Source organism: Bos javanicus, chromosome 8, assembly GCF_032452875.1.
Source record: "Bos javanicus breed banteng chromosome 8, ARS-OSU_banteng_1.0, whole genome shotgun sequence".
Classification (NCBI taxonomy): domain Eukaryota; kingdom Metazoa; phylum Chordata; class Mammalia; order Artiodactyla; family Bovidae; genus Bos; species Bos javanicus.
Window position 1 is genome coordinate 73,497,684 of NC_083875.1, and position 25,608 is coordinate 73,523,291.

General features: G+C 40.0%; 1 protein-coding gene across 3 annotated transcripts in view; it reads left to right on the top strand.

The window, feature by feature from the left end:
• Positions 1–25,608, top strand: part of CDCA2 (cell division cycle associated 2) — a 43,493-nt gene that overhangs the window by 8,520 nt on the left and 9,365 nt on the right. The window contains exons 1-10 of one of the 3 annotated variants that reach the window (XM_061425874.1): positions 2,973–3,051; positions 6,202–6,354; positions 7,662–7,864; positions 9,771–9,858; positions 10,931–11,139; positions 11,926–12,010; positions 12,649–12,866; positions 17,828–17,906; positions 19,311–19,399; positions 20,251–20,388. In XM_061425874.1, coding sequence (XP_061281858.1) covers positions 2,985–3,051; positions 6,202–6,354; positions 7,662–7,864; positions 9,771–9,858; positions 10,931–11,139; positions 11,926–12,010; positions 12,649–12,866; positions 17,828–17,906; positions 19,311–19,399; positions 20,251–20,388 — 1,329 coding nt within the window. In that variant the 5' untranslated portion in view covers positions 2,973–2,984. Of the gene's footprint in view, positions 1–2,972; positions 3,052–3,821; positions 3,967–6,201; positions 6,355–7,661; positions 7,865–9,770; positions 9,859–10,930; positions 11,140–11,925; positions 12,011–12,648; positions 12,867–17,827; positions 17,907–19,310; positions 19,400–20,250; positions 20,389–25,608 lie in introns of those variants that run through there. The other 2 variants (XM_061425875.1, XM_061425873.1) reach the window with 2 other exon arrangements.

Here is a 25,608-nt window from a genome sequence, read left to right on the forward strand (position 1 = left end):
AAAAATTAGCCCTCTTTCTTCCTCATCCCTTTTATCATAAACATAGATATGCACTTCCCATCCTTTACAACTTCCCAGTAGATAAGTTACTTGAGTATTCAAGTCTTTATGTTATTGTGACCATGTGTGTTATTTTCACCTGTTTTCCCTTCTGCATTTGTCTTATCCAGCCTTTTCTTTTGAGACATTTTCCTTTAGCACAAACAAATCTTTATCTGTCCCTTTAACTTTCCCTAGGGGATTCCCTGGTGACTCAGACAGTAAAGAATCTGCCTGCAGTGCAGGAAACGCATGTTCAGTTCCTGGGTTAGGAAGATCCCCTAGAGGAGGAAATGGCAACCCTCTCCAGTATTCTTGCCTGGAGGATCCCATGGACAGAGGAGCCTGGTGGGCTGCAGTACATGGGGACATAGTCAGACATGACTGAGCGACTGCCACTTAACTTTCTCTAGACCCCCATGGCGTCCCATTTCTGTGCCTGTCCCTCACAGGAAACTCCTTGAACAGTTGTCTGTCCTGTCTCACTCCTCTTCCATCGTCTCCAGTGACTGTAGCCACTCCACCTGGGCTTCTGCCTTGATCCCAAATGGCCCACACCTTGGCCAACACCATGATTGATTAAGTCTTACTTTGCATCTTAATCAGCCTTGCCTCAGCATTTGACTGAACTCAGCTACTCCCTCGGAGAGGGCAATGGCACCCCACTCCAGTACTCTTGCCTGGAAAATCCCATGGACAGAGGAGCCTGGAAGGCTGCAGTCCATGGGGTCGCTGAGGGTCAGACACGACTGAGCGACTTCACTTTCACTTTTCACTTTCATGCATTGGAGAAGGAAATGGCAACCCACTCCAGTGTTCTTGCCTGGAGAATCCCAGGGACGGGAGAGCCTGGTAGGCTGCCGTCTATGGGGTCGCACAGAGTTGGACACGACTGAAGTGACTTAGCAGCAGCAGCAGCTACTCCCTCCTTGAAGCACTTTGTTTGGCTCTTGGGGATACCAAACTCACCTCATTTTCTTGTTATTGTCATCCCTGCCTCTGCAGATCTCCCTTTTTTGGTTCTCCCCTCAAAAATGTTTGAGCGCCCCAGGCTCTCCTCTGCCCCCATCTTGTTGCTTTCCTTATGTAAAATAATCCTTTCCCATGACTTTGGACATTGTCTATAGACTTGTGACTCGTAACATTGGCCCAAAGTTCTGTCGAGCTCATACTCAGATACCCTCTTGCCTATTCAGCATCTTCCCTTTGGTGTTTCAGTAAGCACTTCGAGCATTACATGCTGCTGCTACTGCTAAGTCGCTTCAGTCTGGTCCAACTCTGTGCGACCCCATAGACAGCAGCCCACTAGGCTTCTCTGTCCCTGGGATTCTTCAGGCAAGAACACTGGAGTGGGTTGCCATTACATGGTCACAGCTAAAGTCTAGGTTTCCATTCCCCACCATTTCCCCATCTCAGCACACACCATCGTCCAGTTGCTCTGGCCAACAACCTGCCAGTCTTCCTCGGTTTCATTTCCTTTTAATCTCTCACATCCAACACAGCATTGCCTTTTCACTTCATTTCAGAAACCTCTCTGTAAGCTCTCATATCTCTCAGCTTGGCTGCTACAGCCCTTATGTGCTTTCTACCTGAATCACCAGCAGCTTCTTCATAACTAGTCTCCTTACTTCTCACCTTCCCTGATCCATCCACCATCCCGCAGAGCAGTCAGAGCGCGATACACTTCAAGTACGAATAAGGGACTTGCTTGGCAGTCCAGTGGTTAAGACTCCACCCTTCCAATGCAAGGGAGCGCAGGTTCAATCCCTGACTGGGAAACAAAGATTTCACATGCCGTGGGGTACAACAACAACAAAAATAATAAAAATGCTAAAGTATGAATCAGATCAATCACTCTGCATCTTAAAACCTTCCCGTGGATTCCTGTTATGCCTTCAGTTAAACTCAAACCACATCTCGAAGCCTTCATGCCCTCCCTGATCTGAGCCCTGCCCACTCCATCCTCAGCTCCCTGTCTCCTGCCATTTTCTGGGCCCCCTTGCCTTCTTTCTGCCGCATCCTCTCTGCATTCCAGGCCTCTTGTTCTGCCTTGTTCTTGCAGAATGCCTCCCTCTTCTCGTATCTTCCTTTCATTCATATTCATAGTGTTGGTCAGTGAGTCTTGTCCGACTCGCTGCGATCCTGTGGACGCCTCTGTCCATGGGATTCTCCAAGCAAGAATACTGGAGTGGGTTGCCATTCCCTTCTGCAGGGGATCTTCCTGACCCAGGATTTGAACCCAGTTCTCATTCATTGCAGGTGAATTCTTTAGTCTCCCACTTAATGTTTTCGTTTCAACTCAGCTGTTACTTCAGAGGGAGTGCTGTCCTGACTCAAGTAGAGCAGCACTGTTATTACTGAATCACACTCCTTTTTTAGCTTCTCAGTGGCACCTCTTGTACTTGAAATTATATGAATACATTTTCAGAATTTACTCTAGAAAGTCATTTCCTCCTGTATTCTGAGCCTTTCAAATGGTTTCTGGCACAGGGAAAGAATGTTGACTGAATGATATAATTCCTAAGACAAGAGTATCCAAAAAAAGCAGTATGTTTTTTAATGCTTCCTTTACTTTTTGTATATGAACGTTGTTCTCTTTCTCCATCAGAAAATAGAGGAACAATGATTTTGACTGGGGAACCTTTAATTTGTTTAAAGCAGATTTCAAAATGGGCCAGACTCCTAGGAAATTAAACCTAACCTTCCCATGTTCAAATATAAGTTTACAAAAAAGGTACATTAAACATAAATTGTATGGCTTTAGGATAAACCCTTTCTTTCTCTGTATCTCAGATGAGAGTTGACCACCAACCAGCTTTTTATGAGTGTCATGTGCTGTTTATGTCATAAAGGTTTACAGTGTCAACCTGTTTGAATTTTAAATGTTCTATTATGTAACAAAGTTGGCTTTATGAATGTATTTAACTGGGAATAAAATCAAGAGTATGAGCAGATTCATCATCAAACATGGCTTCAAGATTTTAACAGGGTTTTCTCCATATGATATCTTAAAGGGAAGTATTTTTTTATTTTTGCTTATTAGTGGAATTCCTTAAATTGCTGTAAGCTCCAAATCAGTGGAAATATGTTAGTCTAAATAATACAGATGGGGGTGGTGGGAGGGGAGAAGTTCTAGATAGAGAACTTAATCAGTAATTTATTTTACGGGTAACAGAACTCTTACATTATACATCACATTTATCTGGCACTTCTACCCCTGCTCGTGGTTGTTTAGTCACTAAGTCGTGTCTGACTCTTTGGCGACTTCATGAACTGTAGCCTGCCAGGCTGCTCTGTCCATGAGATTTCCAGGCAGGAATACTGGAGTGGGTTGCCATTTCCTTCTCCAGGGGATCGTCCCAGATCAGGGATTAAACCCATGTCTCCTACATTGGCTGGAGAAGGAAATGGTAGCTCACTCCAATATTCTTGCCTGGGAAATCCCACGGAGAAGAGTCTGGTGGGCTACAGTTCATGGGATCACAAAGCATTGGACACAACTGGGCGACCAAACAGCTCCTGCTTTGGCAGACAGGTTCTTTACCACTGACCACCAGGGAAGCTCCCTACCCCCACCTCTGCTAGTACCAATTTAATTTGATGACTCTTCAGCTGTTAGCAGAGTTTCCAGAGAGCTCTGTTTTAACTATTTGGCTTTGTAGTTTGAGCAAATGACTATCTTTCACCTCTGAGGAAGTAAGCCCCCTATGACATCAGAAAGATTTAGCTCAGGGTTGCCAAAGGAGAGAGGATATGTGTAGGAAGGTATCCAAGCTACTGCAGAACACCTGTCTCTTGTTCTGGCCCCTGGTGTGTATATGGATAGAAATGAATAGAGACCAGCGTGGATGGAACTAGTTATACTGAGACCTCCACATGACACAGGGGCTAAGGCAGATCGTCAAATGTTATTTTTAGCAAAATTTGGTAAAATTTCCAAAAGTTTCTTCTTGTCCCTTCTTTGTAGCTCTGTCTCCAGAATTTGTTGTTTTCCTGTAACCTTAATCTCCATATAGTCTCTCTCTCTCTTTTATTATTGGGTAAACCCTTCACTAACTGTGTAGACAAAACATTCTTAATACTGATTTTAATTTTTTAATTTTTACTTTTTATATAATTTCTAAAGTTTATATTCTGCTTATAGGTATTACAAAGTATTGGTTATATTCCCTGTGTTGTACAATATATCCTTGTAACCAGTGTTACATCCACTAGTTTGTACCTCCCACTCACCACCCCCCCAATCCATATTACTCCCGTCCCATAAAAAGTATTTTGTTCTCTAGAGCTGTCTGATTGTTTTTTGTTATATTCTCTAGTTCGCTGTGTTTTTATTTTTGCTGTGTTTTTTAGATTTACATATAAGTGATATCGTACAGTATTTGTCTTTGTCTGTCTGATTTCAGTTAATAGGATGCCTTCCAAGTGCATTTGATGCAGGTGGCAAAATTACAGTCTTTTTTATGGCTGAGTAGTATTCCAGTATATTGTGGATGTTCCAGTACACACACTGTGTATCCATTGGTCTGCTGATGGATGCTTAGGTTGCTTTCATATCTTGGCAGTTGAAAATAATGCTATGAACATTGGGGTTCATATATCTCTTCGAGTTAGAGGTTTTAGGGGGTTATATATCCAGGAGAATTGCTGGATCATGTGGTAGTTCTATTTTTAGTTCTTTCAGAGACCTCCGTACTATTTTCCACAGTGGCTACACCAATTTCCATTCCTCCCAACAGCAATGAGGGTTCCTTTTTTTTTTGGTCACACCATGTGGCATGCAGAATCTTAGTTACCATCCAGGGATCAAGCCCATGCCCCCTGCAGTGAAGCATGGAGTCTTAACCACTGGACCACCAGGGAAGTCCTGATCTGTGAACTTTTTGATGATAGCTATGCTGACAGCTGTGAGGTGATACCTCACTGAGGTTTTGATTTGCATTTCCCTAATGATTAGTGATGTTGAGCATCGTTTCATGCGTCTGCTGTTCATCCATATTTCCTCTTTGGAAGAAAAGTTCTTCTGTACAGTTTTTAAGAGATAATATACATCATATGTAAACAACATATATAACTCAACGTTCATGAAAGTAAAAGTGTTAGTCACTCTGTTGTGTCCGACTCTTTGTGACCTCATGGACTATAGCCCATTAGGCTCCTCTGTCCATGGAATTCTCTAGGCAAGAATACTAGAGTGGGTTGCCATTTCCTTCTTCAGGGAATCTTCCTGACCTAGGGATCAAACCTGCGTCTCTCAGGTTGCAGACAGATTCTTTACCATCTGAGTCACCAGGGAAGTCATCGAATGTAAAGATTTGTATAACTCTCAAATAATTGGGATGTGTTTTGTCTGGGTTTCTTTTTAAAGTGCTTCCCATCTACTACAGACAGACTTCTCTTCTCTCCTCCATGGGTTTGTCAATATTAGTACTGGCCAACCTGTTGCTCCATGTTTATAGTAATATAAACTTTTAATAGCTACCAAAGAGTAGCTATTGCTCTTTGGTAAGGCTTGCCTGGTAGTTCAACCGGTAAATAATGCATCTGCAATTCAGAAGACCCCAGTTTGATTCCTGGGTTGGGAAGACCTGCTGGAGAAGGGATAGGCTACACACTCCAGTATTCTTGGGCTTCCCTGGTGGCTCAGATGGTAAAGAATCTGCCTGCAATGTGGGAGACTTGGCTTTGATCCCTGAGTTGGGAAGATCCCCTGGAGGAGGACATGGCAACCCACTCCAGTATTCTTGCCTGGAGAATCCCATGGACAGAGGAGCCTGGCGGGCTACAGTCCATGGAGTCGCAAAGAATCACACACAACTGAGCGACTCAGCACAAGTAGGAGAGAGGAGAAATAGAGATGAGGGCAGCACACTGAATGTTCAGACTAAAAATACATGATTTGGGACTTCCCTGCTGATCTAGTAGTTAAGACTCCATGGTTCCACTAAAGGGAATCCTTCCACTGCAGGGGCACAGGTTCGACTCTTAGGGAACTAAGATCCCACATGCTGAGTGGCATGGCCAGAAAATAAAAAAAAATTGTTTAAAAAATGTTCGATTCAAGGGAGGAGGGTCTCTTCTCTATTAACTTTTTACCTCTGATCTTCAAAAAGCCCATCTTTGGCTTGATTTGTAATGTCCTCTGTGCTTCTATATTTTAACAGGGCAGCCCTGCTTTGTATCGAAATGTTTATTCTTTAAGAGAGCAAATGTCTGCCTTCCATTTGGCTTTTAACTCCATAAAGGAAAACGAGAAAATGACTGACTGTCCTGAATTCTCAGAGGCGGAAGGAGTGTTCAAGACCAGAGGCTCGAGTGAGTAGAAAGAATTCAGTCTGTTTGGACTTTTGCATCTTTTGAGACAAACCTCTGAGATATTAAAAAAAAGATTTACTTCTATAGTGTGAAAGCTATCTTTTCTGAATAGAGCCATAACATTTAAAATTTGGGATGTTTCACACAAAAATCTAGATTTCTGATTTCTCTTGAAAAAACATCATTCCTGAGCATACACCTTATGTTTTCATATGGCCACAATTAAGTGTTAAATGTTACAATGTCAGAGCCCATGGACTGCTTCATCTTTAAAATTGGGCCTGCCCATAGATTTGGGTGAACAACCCTTCTTTTTTTTTTTCTTTTTTAATTTATTTTTATATTGAAGGATAATTGCTTACAGAATTTTGTTGTTTTTCTGTCAAACCCTTGGTTTTTTAGAGGATTATTATTAATTTTGGTAAGCATTTATATGAATACCAAACACCCAACCCTGATATTGTAAACAGATATATTTATTCTGACATCTCAATAGCCTGCCATACTCTTTACCATAAGTTTTAGATTGTAACTTTTTGATAATTTTTTCTGTCACTTTTGATTTTCCAATCACAAAGCATTTCAGACCCCAGAACTAGACAAAATCCTGGCCTTGATATAATCGACATAATCCTAAGGTTCCAAATGGTTTTGTTTGGTTTGTTGAACCATCTTCAGGTGCATTTCAACACCTACTTGATTGCAGGGCATTGTTACTAATACAAATCCAGGGCATCTGCCTCTGCAGTACACAACCAGCTCCCATACACTCATTTATATTGGTGATTTGTAACTTACCTATTTTTCAGTTTTTATCTGAGCTTTAAGATATTTTATTTACATAATTGCTATAAATTCTGTGGACAATTAAATTCCCTTTTTGTCCCCAGGAAAAATTGTGGCTGTATTTTTCATAAAATCATATACAGTCAGAACAGAACCAATATTGGAACATAACCACATCCTTTAAAATGTTCAAAAGAAAAGGTTTCATTTTAAATTAAAAAAATAGAATGAGATATTATATCAGAAATGCAAATATATCTTGGTGTATCTTTTGAAAGCCCAAAGAAAGTTAACTCTGATAATTGTTATCTTTTTAGTAGTCATGTTGTCTTGCATTTCAGTTAGATTTCCTTTTTTGAATAAAAATGTACTACTAGATTTTCCTTTTCATTGTTAAAGGATTTATGTTCAAGCATTAAATTACATCATGAAATTATGATGATGGGTGCAGTTTTCAAATGATATTGTAAAAGAAAATCTTGGAACCTGTGTTTTGCTTTTATTTTGTTTTGTGTACCTAGCCAAAAAGGAAAGTCTTGGTGAATGTCAGCTGTCTGAGTTCCCTGCACAGTCATCGTCCAAACGTCGGAGACTATCCTCTCCAAGCAGCTCTGACGTAAATCTAACTGATGCGGTTGATCTCCAGGCCTGCGGTGTTAATATGGCTGTTTGTCCCAGTACAGACATGAAGTGTGCTGTTGAAACTTGTGCTGGTCTCTCCCAGGTAATGCACTTACTGGGAACAGGAAATGCAGTTTTGGTCTTTCGAGCTAGCAGTTTGAGGACTGTCAATGCCCTTTTGCAATTGTACTTATGTACGTTGTGTTGCAGTGTTTGGGGCTTCCCAGGTGGGTCGGTGGTAAAGGAACCCACCTGCCAATGTAGGAGACACAGGTTCAGTCCCTGAGTCTGGAAGATCCCCTGGAGAAGGAAATGACAATCCACTCTAGTATTCTTGCCTGGGAAATCCCATGGACAGAGGAGCCTGGTAAGACTACCATCCACAGAGTTGCAAAAGATTTGGACTTGACTTAGTGACTAAACAGGAACAACAACATGCTATTACTATATTTGAGCTGGGTTTCAATTGTGTGTGTATGAGGCATTCCCTGCTTGTTAAATTTTTATGTGGTTGGTTGGCTTACTGGCTGTGATAGACTGCTTTGATCAATATGTTGCTTTTGATATGAAAAACACTATGCAAAATGAAGCCCTGTGATCTTCTATTTGCGATGTATTATTCTAGATACCAACGGTACCATGGTGAGAAAGTCCCAGTCCCGCCCTTGAACAGCATTTTGTCTCTGTAGGCAGTAGACATATGAGCATCTTACTTACATAGACCTGGTAAATGAGGTGATGGTTACACTTGGGCTGGACCCCAAGGTCTGGGGTCTGTCATGTCTGCGTTGCAGCCCCTCACTGGTTTAACACCAGCTGGAAAGCAAGGTGTCATTTAGCAATTTTTCTCTTCCTCTCCCCACTTCTTTCAAGTAGCCATAGGGGTTTTTTTGTTGTTGCTTATAACTGCCTAGAGGCTGTCAACATCATCAAAAGATGATAAGCAACACGAGTTCAATAATACTGTTGCAGATCCTTGCGTGTGTGCGTGCTTAGTTGCATCAGTCACGTCTGACTCTTTGAGACCGTATGGACCATAGCCCACAAGGCTCCTCTGTCTGTGGGATTCTCCAGGCAAGAATACTGAAGTGGGTTACCATGCCCTCCTCTTGGGGGTCTTCCCGACCCAGAGATCAAACCCGCATCTCTTACGTCTCCTGCATTGGCAGGCAGATTCTTTACCACTAGCACCACCAACCTGAGGATCCTCGACCTTCACACAAGTGTAAACAGGTAGCTAGTTCTCTCATGACCCTGAGTTTTGCTTTGATACAGTAGGTTCCTGTTTCTTTAGTGAGAGAAGACACCTTATGCCAGTAGAGTGGAAGCTTTTTACCTTGCACCTTCTCTGTCATGCAGCTCCAGCACATGTCCTGTTGATCCTGTCTAGACTGGCTTAATAGATGTTTGCTGCCCATTATGGTCAACCATCAGGACCCATGAGTTTCATGTGTATCTCAGAGTCGCTTATAATCTCTGCTCTCTCTGCCCTGTTCTAGTTGATATGAAATCATCTGATGGTAATTTTTTAATCAGAATTTTGATTAATTTTTGGACACATCATGATTTAGAAATGGTTTCCCTATTAATAGGAGTGTGTTTTCTACCCTGACCGTTAATGGTTTTCCCTTTCTAGCTTTTGATATCTTCTGTTGTTTGATTAGTAATTTTGTTTTTCATTATTTTGAGAATTTCCTCTTTAAGGAAAGTAGTTAACATAGTTTTCTAGATTTCAAACAATAAGGCAGCAAAAACTATGCCCTGTGAACACTTCCTAGGGAATTGAGCATTGTTGGATTGGATGTTTAGGAGTCAGTGAGAATGAATACTCTGTTTTTAGTTTTATTCCTACATACTTCCGTAAAAATTAACTAGATAATGAAGTGATGTATTGATTGATTTAACATCAGATTTCCAGATAATCTGTAATGCTAACTCAAATCTTTATAAAAATAGTAATCCTATAAATAATAAAATTTAATACTTCTTCATTGTTTTTGCCCCCCAAGAAATCTTCTGCATCTGGTTTAAATCTACAGTGTGGATGTTTAATGAATGAGTCTCCTCTACTTTCAGAACTTACAGAGGCTTCAAGTGGTAAGTATTACTTTTTTCCTTGGTACCTGTGCTGATTCACCCATGAAATGTTTTTCAGTAGACATTTGTGGTTGATTTACTTATATGTGAACATTTGGACACACTGAAACCATTCCTTGCATTTTAGGAGCTCATGGTTTAGTAGAAATGTTTTAGAGCTCTTGTTGTATGAGAGATGACATACTGCCCTTTTACAGGCACAGCCAGCTCCTTCCTTCTGCACCTCCCAGTTCCTATACTTTATGTTCTCAGGCCATGGAGGCTTTGACTGTCGTGTTTATCACTGTATCTCTTAAGCACCCAGAATCTATGTGTTACGTGTCAGTCAGCAGGCAGTGGTCTTCTATGAGAATTGCGGGGGAGCCTTGGCTTGTTTAACGGCACGTGAGGGCTTCCCTGGTGACTCAGTGGTGAAGAAGCTGCCTGCCAGTGCAGGAAACACAGGTTCGATACCTGGGTCAAGAAGATCCCCTCGAGGAGGAAATGGCAACCCACTCCAGAATTCTTACCTGGGAAATCCCATAGACAGAGGAGCCTGGTAGGCTATCGTCCACAGGGTTGCAAAGAGTCAGACATGACTTAGCAGCTAGACAACACAGAATGTGAATTGTTTTATTTAATAATCTTTCTCTTCAGCATCTTGTCCTCTCCCTCCTACCAGGCTGACATCCTAAAAATGCTTCTGTTTGCAGCACTAAAATTGGTCAAGATTCATTGTCTAGCTCAGGTTAGTTTCATGATGGCCATCATAAGTGTCATGAGTGGAGGCAGGTTAACAGTTAATAGCTGAGCCAAGGATTCCTCTTTAACTTTGCATGGAGCCAAAATACCTTCCTTACCTTTTCCCTCAGTAGTTTGATTTGAACTAAAAGCTGTGACCAGTGCCACTTTTCTCTCTTTTTTTTTCTTTGTATTTCCAAATGAAATCCCAGATGTTACACTCTAAGCAGGATGTCTTAGGGTTGAATATCTGAGGAGCATGTTCCTCCCTTTGCAAATACACACTACCTTTGGTGTAGAATGGACTGATTCAGACGTCTGCCCCCCTCATGGTTACAACTCTGTGTTGTAGGAATCCAGGATGCTGCCTCCGTAGAAGAGAGAGGATCCAATGATGCCGTTTCAGTTGATAAATGTACAGAAGTGAGCACAGACACAGCTCCCGAAGTCAGGTCCCTGGTTACCCCACTGTGCCAGAAGGACCTTCCGTCCTCCAAGACGTTTGTCCTACGTTCTGTACTGAAGAAACCCGCTGTGAAGCTGTGTGCAGAAAGCCTGCAGGTCAGTAGAAAGCTACACCTCCTAAAGCAAATCGAATAAAGACTGCTTTTGGTTCCCATAAGTACCTCTGAAATATTATGTCATACTGGCTTAATGGAAAATGTCTCACCATAATTTTTTTTGCCTCCTCTTTCTCACTTGTAGTAGCACTGGGCACTTTCTTTTTGCTCTTTACTTTTTTATTTACACTCAGTGTGGAATATAGTATGTTGAAGATTCCACATGCCTCCTGGCCAAAAAAAAAAAAACACAAAACATAACAGAAGCAATATTGTAACAAAGTCAATAAAAACTTTTAAAATGGTCCAAATAAAATAAAAATAGTGCACATTAAAAAAAAAAAAAAACAAAAGCCAAAACACCGTATTATGCTATTTACATACTTGTTTTTTTTCTTGTTTTGAGGAAAGTCTTATACTTCAGATCATTTATACAGTATACCTCAGTTGACACTGTCCAGAGTACACTGTAATTCTGGCCACTCATATTTTCCTTAACTTCATTTGCCAGATCCAAAAGGAGGAAATGAATTTAGCCCACATTATGGATTCCTGTTTTTTCATTTTGGCTTAAAACTACTTACTAGAGTAATAACTAGGAAACCCAGTTTTTCTTTGTGGCTAATATCATGGTATTTAAGTTAGATCAATTATGAAAGTAAAGGTAATCTGCAGTACTGTATAGTATCTGTCCTTGGCAGAAAAGAAATTCCAAGTTGCCATTCTTAATGACTGTGTATGTGTATTTATAAATGTAAAATTATTCATGGTTGTTTATTTTGTTTAGGAACACCTTGACAACCTCTATAATGACGAGACTTGTCCAAGCTTAACCTCCAGTCTTGCAAACAGTTGCAAAGAACAAACAGCAGGTAAGAACTTCAGGTTTATTTTGAAGCATGTGGATATAATTTTCTTGTTATTAAAAACATCTGAGATAGTCTGTGATCTTTTCAATGACCTGCTGATGCCTGATGCTTCTGAAATTACCTGGGAATGAAGATAACTTGAGAGGTGGGGGATGGAATCTCTCTAGAGAGTCTCAGAATTGGTTCTATCCACTTCATCTATCCATTTTTGTATAATGGTGAAATTTGTAGAGGAAATGATATACCATTCTTGTCATCTAAATTCAGCATGCAAAATTTACTTAAATTTTATTACCACATTTTAATTGGAAATATTGTATATCTCTTCCATTTTAAACTTTTTTTCTCTCTACAAACTATGTTTTGTATTATATGAATAGCCAATCCAGTGATGTTAAGATTCTAGGATATGCCTTTTAGATAAGAAATGTAATTATCTACAGAAGGTCAAGAAAATTGTGAAGTACTAGCCTTTCCAGTGCGGGAGACCTGGGTTCGATTCCTGGGTTGAGAAGATCTCTTGGAGAAGGGAAAGGCTACCCACTCCAGTATTCTGGCCTGGAGAATTCCATGGACTGTATAGTCCATGGGGTCGCAAAGAGTCAGACACCACTGAGTGGCCTTCACTTTCACTTTCACAGCCTTGCCAAATACAAAGAAGAGGAAGAGAGTTACTTTCGGAGAGGACCTAAGCCCTGAAGTGTTTGATGAATCTTTGCCAGCTAACACTCCACTGCGTAAAGGACAAACACCTGTCCGTAAAAAGGATTTAAGTAGCCTCAGTCCCCCGCTACTTGAACAGTCTCCAGTTCCTGAGTGGTTACCTCAACCAAATTTTGATGACAAGGAAGAGAATCTTGTAAGTATGGAAAGTGTGAAACAGACTTGTTTCTGTTTTCATCATACCTCACCTATTTGCATGAGCAGTAATTATGCTTTGAAATCATGAAACAAAATGAATAGGGGGTCATGATATAAGTTAATGCATTTTCTAGCTAGATTACTACCAGTTTTCTCCTGTTAAAAACAATAACTTCCATGACTCCTTGAACATAGCATATTTCTTGGAACCTTACTGATTGTAAGATGTGCCGTTCTTTGAGAAAAAATGCTGAAAGTTAAACTGACACAGACCATGTGCTCAGATTTCAAAGGTGTTAAGATGTGAAAGAGCAACAATCTTAGAATCAATATATTATAAATATAAATTGTTCTTCTAAATTTCTACAGGTAGGATAACTGGACTCAGGAATATGAACAATTTTCGAATTTTTTTATACATAGTGCTAAATTAGCATTCAGAAAGTATGTACTTGTTTGAACTCACAGTACTATAAGTAATCCTATTTTATTATATCTTTGTAAACCCTGAGTATTAACTGTACTTTTTTTTTTTAATAGCTTAATAGGAGAAAAAGATGACTTGAAAATTTTGTTAGTGAGGTTTGAACATTTTCACATGTTTGTAGGCCATTTGAATTTCTTAGAATTACCTATTAATTTTACTTACCCATTTTACATTGGGACTGTTTTTCATTCTCTCTCGCTATTATACCTTGAAATAAGAATATTCTGCTTTTGGCCAAGATGGAGTAAGAGGGACCTAATTTATATTCCCGTGAAAAAGAACTCAAAAGCCAAAGAAAAAGATAAGAAACAGTGGTTCACAGACAGCGGCTACTGGAAGCACAGACAGTAATCCCTGGGTAACAGGGGAGGTAAACCTCATGAGAGCCCCATCTTGCTGCTGGGGCTGGATTTCCAGGCTGCAGCACAGGGAGGCGTTACCTTGACGGAGCCTGGAAGTCTCCCTGAGTTGAGAAGATGGAGTTTGGGCCTGGGAAGGTGAAGGAGGCTGGAGTTCGCCAGGTAAAATACCAGAGAAGAGACTTGCACAGAGAGAACTCTGGAGATCTGCTAAGGGTCAGTGCTGGTGTACATACCTTTGTGAGTAAACTGCCACAGGCCAGGGAGGAATCGCTGAAATGAGCAGAAGGAAATGCCTAGAGCTCACACAGGGCTTCCCAGGTGGTACTTGTGGCAAAGAACGCACCCGCCAGTGCAAGAGATGTTAGAGACGTGGGTTCAGTCCCTTTGTCGGGAAGACCCCGTGGAGGGAGGGCATGGCAACCCACTCCAGTATTCTTGCCTAGAGAATTCCATGGACAGAGGAGCCTGGTGGGCTACAGCCCATAGGGTCACAAAGAGTTGAACACGACTGAAGTGACTTAGCATGCATGCACATAGGCCAGGAATTGTGTTCACACCAACCCTCGTAGCAAAATCTTATAATTCATAGGGTGTCAGATGCTCAGAGTATTGACTCATTAAATGGAGCAGAATTAAACTAACAGCCAACTTGTATTCATGTAGCTGCATTGCATAATTAAACCCAAGAATATAAGAAGTACTTTGAGCAACTGTGAAGCTGTGGAGATCCGACCCAGGTTACAGGCATCAGATGTAATTGTCCACCAACCCTTCACCCCTCCTCTGAAAGCCCTCAATAAAATGGTTTGATCCTTCCCACCAAAACAAAACTACCTAGCACCAAATAACATTAAATTCAAAATGTCTGGCATTCAAGTAAAAATTAATAGTTGTGTAGGGAACAGTGCCATAATGAGGGGACAAATCAATCAGTAAGAATAGACCCAGACATGATACCTATGGTAACATTTGTGGAGAGACAAGGAGTTATTTTAACTATATTTCTTGTGCGTGCAAGAATGTGAGAAAAGATTGAGCTTAAGAACACAAAAGATAAAGCAAAGACCCAAATCAAATTCTATACGTTAAAATCTCCAGGAATAAAAAATGTATTGGGTGAGATTAATAGCATATTAGAGACTGCAAGAGAAAAGATCAGTGAATTTGAAGATGTAGCAATAGAAATTATTCTCAGTGACACAGAGAAAAAGACTAAACAAGAATAAGTAGACAATTCATGATCTGGGACAACTTCAGGTGGTGTAATATGCTTGTAATTAGGGTTCCCAAAGGTGAGGAGATAGTGAAAGGAACAGAAAAAACATACTTGAAAAGCAATGGCTGAAAAATGTTCAGATTTTTTAGAATTAGAAGCCCATTGATCCTAAAGTTCATCAAATTCCCAGCACAGGAAACGTAACATACAGAAAGCTTAAAATCAGAAGGGAACCACTTCAGTATTCTTGCCTTGAGAACCCCATGAACAGTATGAAAAGGCAAAATCAACAATAAATGGCCTCAAAGGAGCCAGAGAGGAACAGACACCTGACATAAGACAAAATAGAAGAGAGGCAGCTGCAGATTTCTTGCTGGAACTATGGGAACCAGAAGTCAGTATAGCAACGTCTTTTAAAGATGTATTTAAGTACTTAGAGCAAAAAAAATAAATACAAAATACCTGTCCATTGAGAATTCTCTATCCAGTGAGACCGTCTTTCAAAACAAAAAGTGAAATAGAGGCTTTTTCAGACATAGGAAAGTTGAAATAATCCTATTACCATAACAGGTTAGCCTTAGAAGTATTAAAAAGGAAGCCCTTTAATCAAAGGAAAAATAGTTCTGCATGAAAATCTGCATCTACACAGGAATGAAGAGCACTGAAAATGCTAAATATTTGGGCAGATATAACAGACTCCTTCTTTTTAATTAGTCTTCATAAGGACAATTGTTCAAAGCAAGAGTAAGAACAATTTTTTGTTTATATGCAACCAAATTAGCATGGTATCAAGGTAGGGAGAGGTTCTTAGGCTATAAACAAAAGTGGAATAAGTTAACAGATATAAACCACAGTAAAATGACAAAAATACGTGGGGTACAACTAAAGCCATGCCTAGGGAAATTTTTAAAAATTAAAGGCTATATTTGAAAATGAAAGGTCTGAAATTAATGATCTCAGGCTCCACTTTAAGAAACTAGAAAAAGAAAATCAAACTAAGATAAAAGAAAGAAAGTAATAAAAATAAGTGTAGGGCTTCCCTGGTGGCTCAGTGGTAAAGAATCTACCTGCCAATGCAGGAGACAGATTCTATCCCTGGTCCAGGAAAATCCCACATGCCGCAGAGCATCTGGGCCCTAGCACCACAACTATTGAGCCTGAGCTCTAGAGCCCAGGAGATGCAGCTGCAGAGGCCTGAGCTCCCTGGAGCTTGCACTTTGCAACAGGGGAGGCCACCGCAGTGAGAAACCTGTGCACCACAACGAAGAGTGACCCCCGCTCACTGTTAACCGGGCGAGCAGCAACAAAGACCCGGCACAGCCAAAAATAAATAAAATTATTTTTTTAAAGTGCAGAAAATCAATGAAATAGAGAACAGAAAAACAATAGAGGAAAAATCATTGAAATCAAAAGATTATGCTACAGAAAATAATGGTAAACTTCTAATCTGACTGTTCAGGAAAAAAGAGGATACTCGTTACCAATACAAGGAATAAGGGAGGTGACATAACTAATTTCCTAATAATTGATAAATTGAAAGGGTAATAAAAATATTATGAACAACTTTATATTATGCCAGTAAATTCAAGAACTTAAGCTACATTCCTTAAAAGACACAAACTGTTAATTCCACTCAAGAAGAAATAAGTGGTGTCATTAGCCCTGTATCAACTAGAGAAATTAAACTGTAAGTAAAACCTTCCCGCAAAGAAAATTGCATGTCCAAATGACTTTACTAATGAATTCTATCATTTAAGGAAGGTGCAATACTAATTCTGCCTCAGTCAGTCAGTTCAGTTGCTCAGTCATGTCTGACTCTTTGTGACCCCATGGACTGCGGCACGCCAGGCCTCCCTGTTCTTCACCATCTCCCAGAGTTTGCTCAAATTCATGTCCATCGAGTCAGTGATGCCATCCAACCATCTCATCCTCTGTCAGCCCCTTCTTCTCCTGCCTTCAGTCTTTCCCAGCATCAGGGTCTGTTCCAATGAGTCTGTTCTTCTCATTGGGTGGCCAAAGTATTGGAGCTTCAGCGTCAGTCCTTCCAATGAATATTCAGTACTGATTTCCAATTGAGTTGAGCATGCTTCCCAATTCATCACTGTCAGCTTTAACCTGATACCATAATCAGACATTATAAGAAAAGAAAACTTACAGTGCAGTATCCTCATAAACATATTAATATGCAAAAGGGAATAAATTATGAATAAGTAAGATTTTTATCCCCAAAAGGCAAAGTTGGTTTAATATTTGAAAAGCAGTCTATGGAATTCACCATATTAACAGAATAAAATAGAAAAATGATATGGGCTTCTTAGTAGGTGGAGAAAAAGCATTTGATAAAATCCAGCATTGATTTCTGATAAAAAAATTCTGAGCACACAGGTGATAAAGGAATTTATTTAACCTGACAGATTTTATCTGTGAAAAATTAACAGCTACCATTATACTGGCTGTGTAAAAGAAAAGATTTCACATCTGCATTTATATTTGCCTTGAAGCTTGCCTGAAAAATACTGTAATGTTAGATTGTATTTGTTAATAGATTTTCTTACTTTATCGGGGTTAGGATATGGGACTTCAAATGATTCAAAAGGTAACTTATTGGTGGATCATCAATGCCTACCCTTCACTTAAAAGTTTTATTATTATTTTGGTGGATTATAGTTAGTAAATGTGGTTTCCTTTAGAATGATTGTAAATATTATAAAACATTATATTTATATTCAGTATCTTATTTTGCTTTTTGTAATTTAGTTAATCCCTTATTGATTTCCTATCTTTATACTTACTACAATTTGTTCTACAAAGATATATCTTATTTTCTTTGGGGCACATTTTTTATATGTCCACTGAATTTAAAGATATCTAATTTCTACCCTTTTTTTGTTTAGGAAAACATAGAGCCTCTTCAGGTTTCGTTTGCCGTTTTGAGTTCTCTTAATATGTCTTCAATTGCTGAGACTCTTTCAGGTAGTAACTTTTAAATAATCATAAATATTATTAAATGTATGTATATATGAAGATCTCCTTAATTTTAAATTTTTATTTTTATTATGATCATAGTTGATTTTTTAAAAAACCCAAATAGTATACAAAAGCATATAAGAAATCTCATATCCATCTCATTCCATTCTGAGTCACATACTTTATAATCACCCACACATTACTTCCTTCAGTGGGTAGCCTCATTTTTTTAAGTCACTGCGAGCAGAGGAGTTGCTCTCTCCACTCTTAAGGATTCACAGTGAACTCCTTATCAGGTTGCACAATTGAAAAGATAAGGATTGTAAGCATCATTTGTAAATATACAAAACCGTTCATCAACATGACATTTTGTACACACATATATTCCAAGGTTTCTGGCTTTTTTTATGATCATGACAAGGCAACAAAGATCTCTCTGTGCTTTTCTGACAAACCAGTACTTGGCTGGCAAATATGGGCAGAGCAGGTAGGGTGGGAACCATTATTCATGTCTCTCCCCTAGTGGACATCCTTTAATGGGTCACCAACATATCTTCTTGTCTCTCGGACACAAACTGATCTCATTAGCACAGAATCCAAAATGTGGAATGTTAAGTTACTAATAGAACTAAGTTGGAATCATAGTCTATCGTCTTCCAGAGCTTATACTCTTCGACGTGCTTCACTGCCTTCTCTTTATACCATCAAAAGTGATCACATTTCAATTTTTTGAACTTTGTGAAAGTACTTTAATGTTTTAAAATTTTTTTTGAATCTCAAAATTTATTTCTCATGGTAATTAACATTTATGTTCAGATATGGGCTTCCCCAGTGGTTTAGCAGTAAAGAATCTGCCTGCAATGCAGGAGATGCAGGTTCAATCCCTGGGTTGGGAAGATCCAGGGAGAAGGAAATGGCTACCCACTCCTGCATTCTTGCCTGGGAAAATCCCATGGACAGAGGAGCCTGGCGGGCTACAGTCCATGGGGTCGCATAGAGACAGATACAACTTAGTGACTGCTGCTGCTAAGTCACGTCAGTCGTGTCTGACTCTGTGCAACCCCATAGACAGAAGCCCACCAGGCTCCTCTGTCCCTGGGATTCTCCAGGCAAGAACACTGGAGTGGGTTGCCATTTCCTTCTCCAGTGCATCAAAGTGAAAAGTGAAAGTGAAGTCGCTCAATCTTGTCCGACTCTTAGCTATCCCATAGACTGTAGCCTACCAGGCTCCTCCATCCATGGGATTTCCCAGGCAAGAGTACTGGAGTGGGGTGCCATTGCCTTCTCCGAACTTAGTAACTATAGGATACTAAAAGCAAAATTAGTATTCAAGAGTATCCAGTGTTTCCAAGGCAGCGGATCTAAAAGTTTTTGTGAGCTTCCCTAATCTTGCTATATCTTGCTCATTAGGCACTGATACCTCTGCCTCTTCAAGTAACCACGAGAATATAGCCCCCTTCAGAGTCGGTAGAGCAACGCGGACCTCTGACAGAAGAAGCGTAAGTGCTTGTGTTTGTTTCTAAATGTTGCAATAGCTTTTTTTTTTTTTTTCTGTTTTCATGTTCAAATGACTTATTGGTTAAATCTTGGTTTAATCGATGTTTCAAGAGCTAATACCTTATCCTACCTACCATGTAACCCAGGGTGATGCTGTTTTCCTGATGTGATCTTAATTCTGTAAGAAGAAAAATACATTAAAACAAGATGATTTCAGAGTGTGTATTCATGTGGAAGGTCATCTGTTTAGAAAGTTTCTTTGGGATCTCCATGGTTTTATTATAAATTGCATCAAAGTGCAAAGCAGAGAAGAGTAGCATGTAGTTAACAATCAGAAAATGACATAACTTTTCCTAAACTACATTCCACTGTTTTCAATGTGATCATAACTCCCATTGAATGCATGTCTTCTGTGATTTTATTAAATTAGTTGAATTTGGATTTTTGTCTACAGCATCATAGTGCATAAACATATAGCATACTGATAATATTTTTTGCTCATATTTTTGGATGATAAACGCAGAAGTCAAACTTAGATAATCTAACAGTTCATTATTTTTCTCCCTCATAACCCACCAGTAGTTAGGTACTGATACTAAATTATAGGTGTTCAGTAGGTACCTGAGACAATGATTCTTTTTATTTTTTTATTTTTTTAAATTTTATTGAATTCTATCTAGTTGATTTACCATGTTGTATCAACTTCTGCATGTTAATACTATTAATATTGCTATATTAACTTCTGCAGAAATGGGATGTAAAGTGGTAGAATCCACAGGGGAGGGAAAAGACGTGAAATGAAAATGTAACTGCCTGTGTTTTACGGTAGCCCTGCTTTCAATTTTCTTTCTAGAAGTTGATCAGTTTTTCACAAGAGAGTGTTTGCAACTTACTCAATGCAGAAGCTCAGCCTTGTAAAGAAAAGAAAACTAATAGGAGGAAGTCTCAAGAAAGCAAGCATGCAGACAAAGTCCTTCCACGAAAGAATCGGGTGAGTGTGTGTTTAAAGATGTAACGAAGAGTAGACATAGTACATTTGTTTGTGGTGTGGTTAGGAAAACACAAAAACAAATTTTTTTTCTAGTTAACATGGGACCAAGAGTATTAAAAATCAAGTTATCGTAGAATAGAAGGGGCCGTAAGAGATTATATACTCAATTGTGCGTTACCCAAAAGCCATTTTTGCATTGTCTTCATTGGGTTGGGTTGTGTACACCCAGTGCTGGGAATCACCAACTCGAATGTGGAATTGATTCTTACCTTTGAATCTGGTCTAGTCTCACTATACTGTCTTACGGGAATCCTCTGAGAGAATTTCTCAGGGATGAGTGTGCCATCTGTCACTTGTTTGACTTGGCTGCTGCCAGTGGGTTGATGGATGACCTTCCGTATTGAAGCAAGAATTCAGAAATTAGCTCTGTCTTCCTCCACTCCTGGAGGCCTATGTCGGCTCATGACATCACTGTTTCTTTGTGGAAGGCGGATCTAACACTTTAACCCAGGTCCTGGTGCTCCCCACTTCAGTGACTGGCCCCTCCCCTGTCACATCCACAGCTTGTTGGTACCCAAGACCTTTGTATGTCCTCCTCTCCACCCCCAGCCTCCTCTCCACCCAGCGTTCTCAAGCTATCTTACTCATGCCTCCTCTAGTGTTATATTTACTCTTAGGCTTTCAGAAGTCCTATGATTTCATTTCCTATGTTTCCTCATTCATCCTAAGCCGTGTAAGCTGTTTTCAACACACTTGTCTGTAATCTCGGGTCTTCATCCCTTTCATTCTGCTTCCTTCCTGGAAGCAGAATGTCATCTGTCCCCTCTGAATGCCACCATTGTCCCCTCTCCCATCCGACATTGCTGCTGGAGAGCCTCATGGGCCACTGCAGAGTCACTGTGTCAGATGTTATTATGTTAATAATTCTTCCATTATTTTTCCAGCATTTAGGTTACTAAGTTGTAACCTAGTGACTAAAATCCAGTGTGTCTTTGAGATCTTGTTCCTACTGTCTGGCCCCGCAGCATTTGACAAAACTGAGATCTCTCCTGTATGGTCTCTATTAAAGGTTTGTGTCCTTCCACCCATTCCTAAATGTTTATGTTACCCAGAGTTCTATTTTACTCTCTGACCTTTGAAACAGCTTATTTCCTGGGTGGTTTCATGGGTAACACAGTTGACAACACTCATATGTTTCCTGTCTATAAGTATAGGTTCAGCTACCTACTAGGCATCTTTCCTTAAACTACCCTGCCAACACTTCAAAAACCAACATTTCCATAACGAAACTCATCCGTTTAGACTCTGGAAGTTTAGTTTTTTAATGTTACTGGAGGAGATACTTTAGCAAAATGAGGACGTAAGCTTGAGAATTCAGGATACAGTGGGTCTAATAATAATAACAGAGAACAGAAATCTCTGATCATAGCTGTTCAGTCAGCCTGGAAGAGCAATCAACCCAAATTTGAACAAGAAAAAAGTGCTCTGGGAGTGGGGGTGGGTTGGGGGGGGTGTCTCTGAAGGGAAGAAGAAAAAGGCCTGTGATTGAGCAAATAAAAGTTGTGCCATATAAGAAAAAAAGCTCATTCTGTACCATCCCAAAGAAAAGTCTGTATGTAGGAAGGAGTTTTGGAGCAAATAGAAAGCAAACTTTATGGAATTCCCTAGTGGTCCAGTGGTTAAGACTTCACCTGTCAAGCAGGGGACACAGGTTCCATCCCTCATCCAGTAAGATTCCACATGTCTGGGGGCAACTAAGCCCACAACTACTGAAGCTCAAGGACTCAAGACCCATGCTCCGTAACAAGAGAAGCCACTGCAGTTAGAAGCCCACTCATTGCAACCAGAGAGTAGCCTCCACTCACTGCAACTAGAGAAAGCCCATGTGCAGCAACAAAGACCCAGCACAGCAAAAATAAATTTTTTTTAAAACAATAGAAAGGGAACTTTAATAAGTGTGATTTCAACCAACAGTAGGGTGTAAGAAAAAGTGTATTTTTTATGTTCCTGGGTGGCTCACTGGTAAAGAATCCACCTGCCAGTGCAGGAGTTATGAGAGCCTAGCAAGCTACATTCCATGGGGTCGCAAAGAGTAGGACACAACTTAGTGACTAAACAACAACAAGCCACCCAGTCTGCAGTATTTTGTGATGGCAGCTAATATGACAAACCAATATATTGCCTTTTATCTAAGAAAGTAGGGAGCATTAAAAAAAATTGTGTGTGTGTATATATGATTAACAACAATAACGAGAAAACATAGAATAGATCAAAAACTAATAAAACCTGGTTATCTGTAGGGAGAAGAGACAGAGGAGGGAACAGAAAGGAAAAGGCTAGATTTCCCTGAATATGTTTTTTCCTTTTAACTTTGAACTGTAAATGTTCTGCATGATTATGAAACAATTATAGTTCAATTTTTTAAAGTTGTTAAACAAAAGGAAACAAATTGATGTAACTGTATATCAAGTCAGTAGCTTAACCTCATAAATTTTTTTCAGGATCAGAAATGTGAAAGTTCCAAATAGGATGTACATTGATTTTGTTGTTCAGTTGCCAAGTATGTCTGACTCTTTGCAAGCTCATGGACTGCACCTTGCCAGGCTTCCCTCTTCTTCACTATCTCCCAGAATTTGTTCACATTCGTGTCCGTTGAGTCAGGTGATGCTATCTAACTATCTCATCCTCTGCTGCCCCAGGAACAAAAATAACTGCAGAAAAACTTAAACAATAACACTCACTGATAGAAGAATTTACTCTACAATGAAGCAAATAAGAAAGGATTTGTGTATGCGTGTCTTTTTTTTTAACTGTCATTAAGAATCCAGAGCAAATAGATGAGGAAACAATGGAAACAGTGACAGACTTTATTTTCTTGGGCTCCAAAACCACTGCAGATGGTTACTGCAGCCATGAAATTAAGACGCTTGCTCCTTGGAAGAAAAGCTATGACAAACCTAGACAGCATATTAAAAAGCAGAGACATTACTTTGCCAATAAAGGTCCGTCTAGTCAAAGCTATGGTTTTTCCAGTAATCGTGTATGGATATGAGAGTTGGACCATAAAGAAGGCTGAGCGCCGAAGAACTGATGCTTTTGAACTGTGATATTGGAGTCCCTTGGACTACAAGGAGATGAAACCAGACAATCCTAAAGGAAATCAGTCCTGAATATTCATTGGAAGGACTGATGCTGAAGCTCCAATACTTTGACCACCTGATGCCAAGAGCTGAGTCATTGGAAGAGACCCTGATGCTGGGAAAGATTGAAGGCAGGAGGAGAAGGGGACGACAGAGAATGAGATGATTGGATGGCATCACTGACTCAATGGACATGAGTCTGAGCAGACTCAAGGAGACGGTGAAGGACAAGGAGGCCTGGCGTGCTGCAATTCATGGGGACACAAAGAGTCAGTCACGACTGAGTAACTGAACAGTAGGAATCCAGACTCTTCACTGGAAATAAGATAAACTTTAAAATCAAATTCAAAACCTTGTTAGACTAAATTTGAATTTAAAATATCATGAACACATGCTTTTACCATTTAAAACAATTCTCTAGCTCTTTCTGTTCATAAATTGTAGAAGCACTGAGCCTCCTTTGTACCTACATTGCCATGTCTACCATCTCAACTGAAAGGGATTGATATTACCTTAGTGAAATGACCACTTTCAGATTTACAGCAGCAAATGCAGAAAATGAGCGCAGATCTGGAGCAGTGTGCATGCAAGGATGCCTAAGAAACTTCTGGGGCCACATTAAAGGACACACAATCATTTTGAAGGGTCCTCTGCTGACCAAAGGTAGGACAGTGTAGCCATCAGACATATTGATTGCAGTGGTTTGAAACAGAAACATCAAATAGGAAAAAACACTTAATTTCCTCATAATGAAAACCTAACCACAAAGGAGAGATAAGAAAGCCTTCTTCAGCGATCAGTGCAAACAAATAGAGAAAAACAACAGAATGGGAAGGACTAGAGATCTCTTCAAGAAAATTAGAGACACCAAGGGAACATTTCATGCAAAGATGGGCTCGATAAAGGACAGAAATGGTAGGGACCTAACAGAAGCAGAAGATATTAAGAAGAGGTGGCAAGAATACACAGAAGAACTGTACAAAAAAGATCTTCACTACCAAGATAATCACGATGGTGTGATAGCTCACCTAGAGCCAGACATCCTGGAATGTGAAGTCAAGTGGGCCTTAGAAAGCATCACTATGAACAAAGCTAGCAGAGGTGATGGAATTCCAGTTGAGCTATTTCAAATCCTGGAAGATGATGCTGTGAAAGTGCTGCACTCAATATGCCAGCAAATTTGGAAAACTCAGCAGTGGCCACAGGACTGGAAAAGGTCAGTTTTCATTCCAATCCCAAAGAAAGGCAATGCCAAAGAATGCTCAAACTACTGCACAATTGCACTCATCTCACACGCTAGTAAAGTAATGCTCAAAATCCTCCAAGCCAGGCTTCAGCAATATGTGAACCATGAACTGCCAGATGTTCAGACTGGTTTTAGAAAAGGCAGAGGAACCAGAGATCAAGTTGCCAACATCCGCTGGATCATGGAAAAAGGAAGAGGGTTCCAAAAAAACATCTATTTCTGCTTGATTGACTATGCCAAAGCCTTTGACTGTGTGGATCACAATAAACTGTGGAAAATTCTGAAAGAGATGGGAATACCAGACCACCTGACCTGCCTCTTGAGAAACCTGTATGCAGGTCAGGAAGCAACAGTTAGAACTGGACATGGAACAACAGACTGGTTCCAAATAGGAAAAGGAGTACATCAAGGCTGTATATTGTCACCTTGCTTATTTAACTTCTATGCAAAGTACATCATGAGAAACGCTGGACTGGAAGAAGCACAAGCTGGAATCAAGATTGCCGGGAGAAATATCAATAACCTCAGATATGCAGATGACACCACCCTTATGGCAGAAAGTGAAGAGGAACTAAAAAGCCTCTTTATGAAAGTGAAAGAGAAGAGTGAAAAAGTTGGCTTAAAACTCAACATTCAGAAAACGAAGATCATGGCCTCTTGTCCCATCACTTCCTGGGCAATAGATGGGGAAAGAGTGGAAACAGTGTCAGACTTTATTTTTGGGGGCTCCAAAATCACTGCAGATGGTGATTGCAGCCATGAAATTAAAAGACACTTATTCCTTGGAAGGAAAGTTATGACCAACCTAGATAGCATATTCAAAAGCAGAGACAT